The sequence below is a fragment of the Lottia gigantea genome (assembly GCF_000327385.1).
Source record: "Lottia gigantea unplaced genomic scaffold LOTGIsca_8, whole genome shotgun sequence".
Taxonomy (NCBI): domain Eukaryota; kingdom Metazoa; phylum Mollusca; class Gastropoda; family Lottiidae; genus Lottia; species Lottia gigantea.
The window spans coordinates 3,211,023-3,214,522 of NW_008710662.1; the positions used below are offsets into that span (position 1 = coordinate 3,211,023).

General features: G+C 34.1%; 1 protein-coding gene across 1 annotated transcript; it reads left to right on the top strand.

Annotated features, from left to right (window-relative positions):
- Positions 1 to 1,675: 1,675 nt before the first annotated feature.
- On the top strand, positions 1,676 to 2,887 carry LOTGIDRAFT_108441 (hypothetical protein; the record flags this gene model as incomplete). The annotated part of the gene is made up of 1 exon (XM_009067022.1): positions 1,676 to 2,887. The coding sequence occupies one exon, from the start codon at positions 1,676 to 1,678 to the stop codon at positions 2,885 to 2,887; it is 1,212 nt and encodes a 403-aa protein (XP_009065270.1).
- Positions 2,888 to 3,500: the final 613 nt, after the last annotated feature.

Genomic DNA, 3,500 nt, shown 5'->3' on the forward strand with positions numbered 1-3,500 from the left:
TGATAACCAAGAAGCCATGAGTTATGTCATTGTAATTTGCTGCCTGTGACAACAATTGAAACTGGTAGTTATTCAGCTGTGTAACCATTAGGCATTTGGTAGTCATGCCAGTGTTGCTTGCTATAAATATGGTCATTTTTTTTACCTTTGTATAGTTGTTGATCATTATGAATCCTTTTTATAGTCGCAACATGAGAACGGGCCGTTCATGGATTGTTTCTAACATATTTTTCACTTGTTTAAAATCTAAAATGCGTCTTGTCGCTGTCAATTCTGATTAATTTTCCCATTGCGTATGGCCGCTGTTGATAGATGTCAATGCTTTGAAAAATAACGAGTTACGTTCATTACTCGTGTCATATACTGCTTTCAGTAAAATACAATTATTCATTTTCACTGATATTGTCATGTAATTATCTAGAGCTCTATTTAGCTCTGTCTTTAATGTTTCATTCATCAAATTGTCATTTTGTTACATTAGTTTGAAACTTGTGATTGATAAGAACGGGAGAAAAGTAATTATTATTTCTTCAAGAAGAGGAATGTCTTTTTGATTTCCTACCAGAAAAATGAATTGATTTTCCCAAATTACCCAATTAATTGATGTGCTCGAAAAAATAGGTCGTTCATAATGCTTCCGAATTTTGTAAAAATTCTGACTACTGTTCTTAATTTGCATGAAAAACAACCAGATGAATGCACAATTATGTAAACAAAGGCTTGAGAAAATACCAAAATATAAAACCTTTTATATATAAAAAATATTTTCCTCAACAAATTAAATTGTACATACTCCAGTAAATCCAAGAAACAAAGGAAAAATAAACTTCAGAATACAAAATCAGTACACAAATGTCTTTTAAAATGTAAAATCGTTATGAAAAGGGAGCTTTCTGCTCCTTCAAAAACATTAAGTATGTCAATAGGTATTTTCAACTGACGAGGGTCCTTTGATTATTGTCCTATCTGAATATCTAGACGCTTTTTCCATGTCGGCTCATCCGACCTGCATCACTGACAAGGAAGCCTCTCTGTATAAACTTAATGTTTCCCCACTAAATTGTTTGCCCCAAAATCAAGCATTTTTTGTAGTTTTACTCTCTATATTGTCCTGGAGCTATACAGTTTGGAAGGTTTTATGTTTCCATAATTCTGTGTTCGTCTGGACAGGTCTTCTGAAGTACCACAAGGGTATTTATATTCAAGCGTCAATTTCATATCCTCTTTCAAAGGCATATCCAACCCACATAAAGTTATTTTTAACAATCCTATTTTTTAATTTCAGATTGAAAGCATTGAGAGGATATTTGATAAAGTTAAACTTTGAACTGGATTATATCATGTCTGCTTGATCTTTGGATTGAAGATTAAACTGGAATTCCAGAAGGAGAGTTAAACGAGATATTCGGAAATTGTCTGAGGAGAAGTAATCGGCAAATTGAATCAATAAAAAATGGTTATATTTTGAAAAAAGATGTTAAAATTCTGATTGAAATCAGATGAAATTCTCGTGTCTGAATATAGACTATTGAGAATGAGAAGATAATATAACGCTTACGACATCAGGGAATCAAAGCCTAAATTTACATCGTCATTTTTTAATGTTTTCGTGATACACGAGGCCATCACTCTAAAATACAAAATGTCGTTTGACGTTCAGTATGGGAATTATTCGATGATCGAAAATGTAACTGATTTAGATTGTGATTTTTGTAATAGTACCACAGCTTCAAATATTACCGGAAGTGATGACCAAATATCAGACATACTAAAGATCATACCTATAGTTTTGGTACTATGTTATGTGATCGTTCTGTTCGTTGGATGGATTGGGAATGGCTTGGTGATATATGTAGTTGCTAGGTTCAGTAAAATGAAAACTGTGACTAATATGTATGTTCTAAATCTAGCCGTGTCTGATGTGATGTTTATTTTCAGTTTACCATTTTTAACAACTACGACCCTGTTAGGATACTGGGTATTTGATTTCGTAATGTGTAAAATCTATTTTGTTCTGTACTCAATCAATGTATTTACTAGTGTGTTTACATTAACTGTGATGAGTGCTGACAGATATCTTGCTGTTTGCCATCCGGTTAGATCGGTAAAATATCGAACCCCCCGTATTGCTCTATTTGTGTGCCTGTGTATCTGGACTATATCATTTTTAGTGATGCTTCCTATTATACTTTATTCAACAACTGTTCCACATCGTCTCTACCCAGATAAACATACCTGTACCATTAAATGGCCTAATGGTCAGCTAATACCGGCAGGCCAGGCGTTTATTTGGTATACATTTTTACTTGGTTTTGCTATTCCCGTGTCTTTAACGTCGGTTTTCTACTTTCTTGTAGTTTTGCGTCTAAAAACCGTTGGCCCCGTCAAAAAATCTAAAGAGAAAAAGAAATCACACAGACGTGTAACAAGGATGGTACTTTCCGTCATTTCTGCCTATGTAGTATGCTGGCTACCATATTGGTTATTTCAAGTATATATTATTGTAAGGGAGCCACCAGTGCTAGTTCCATGGAAGGTTATACTATTTAACTCCTTTACAGTACTAACCTATACAAATAGCATGTTAAACCCCTTTCTCTATGCATTTTTAAGTGAGAATTTTAGGAAAAGTTTCATGAAAGCCTTCAAATGTGTTTCACCAACTGACGCCAACAAATCTCTATGTCATGAAAACAGTATGTTTCCAAAAAATAATCAGAATTTTGGACGATCTGTCGTGACAACGATAGAGGATCGACTGGAAATGTCAACATTCGAACCAGGCCAAAATAACATTGATGCGACACCAATGCTTCCTAAGGAAAACCACTTAACTACGACAACATTACCGGATGAACAATGTTTATTGAAACCGGTGGCTCTGTAGTTATAACTGCATGCATTGATACCGCATGCACTAATGGAATTATCTCACGCTTCAACCGAGTTTGCGGATGGATGAGTATTGCTTTCCAGATACAACATGGGTTGCAACCGGTTACGTCATACTGTTTAGATGAATGTTTCGGTGACTCATTATATGACAAGATGGAATATGTTAATGGAAGGAACTTTAAGTATATTCCTCATACTCGTGGAAACATATAAATATGATGAAATTAGAAAGGATTATGTACTTACTTAACACATACAAAAGATACTATAAATTGGTTTTGTTGGAATTAGATGCTTTACGCTTAAGGCGCTTTGAAACTGAAGTTCTTTTATGTCAAACGGATGAGGATGTTATTTTGACAAATTATTTATGGAGAAGGCTTCCCCTAAGAGATTTAAACTATAAATGTGATTATTAAAATGACATTTATGTCTACCGCATTCAGTTGCACTGATAGTGTTCACACATGTTGTATTATACCGTAATGTAATAATAGGATATGTGAAGTAGGTTTTCTATCCCCCTTCGTCCTTGATTATTTTGCAAATTTAATACTTAAAAATATGGTGACATTGTGTGTTTATATCAAGACGCTGGTTCGCTT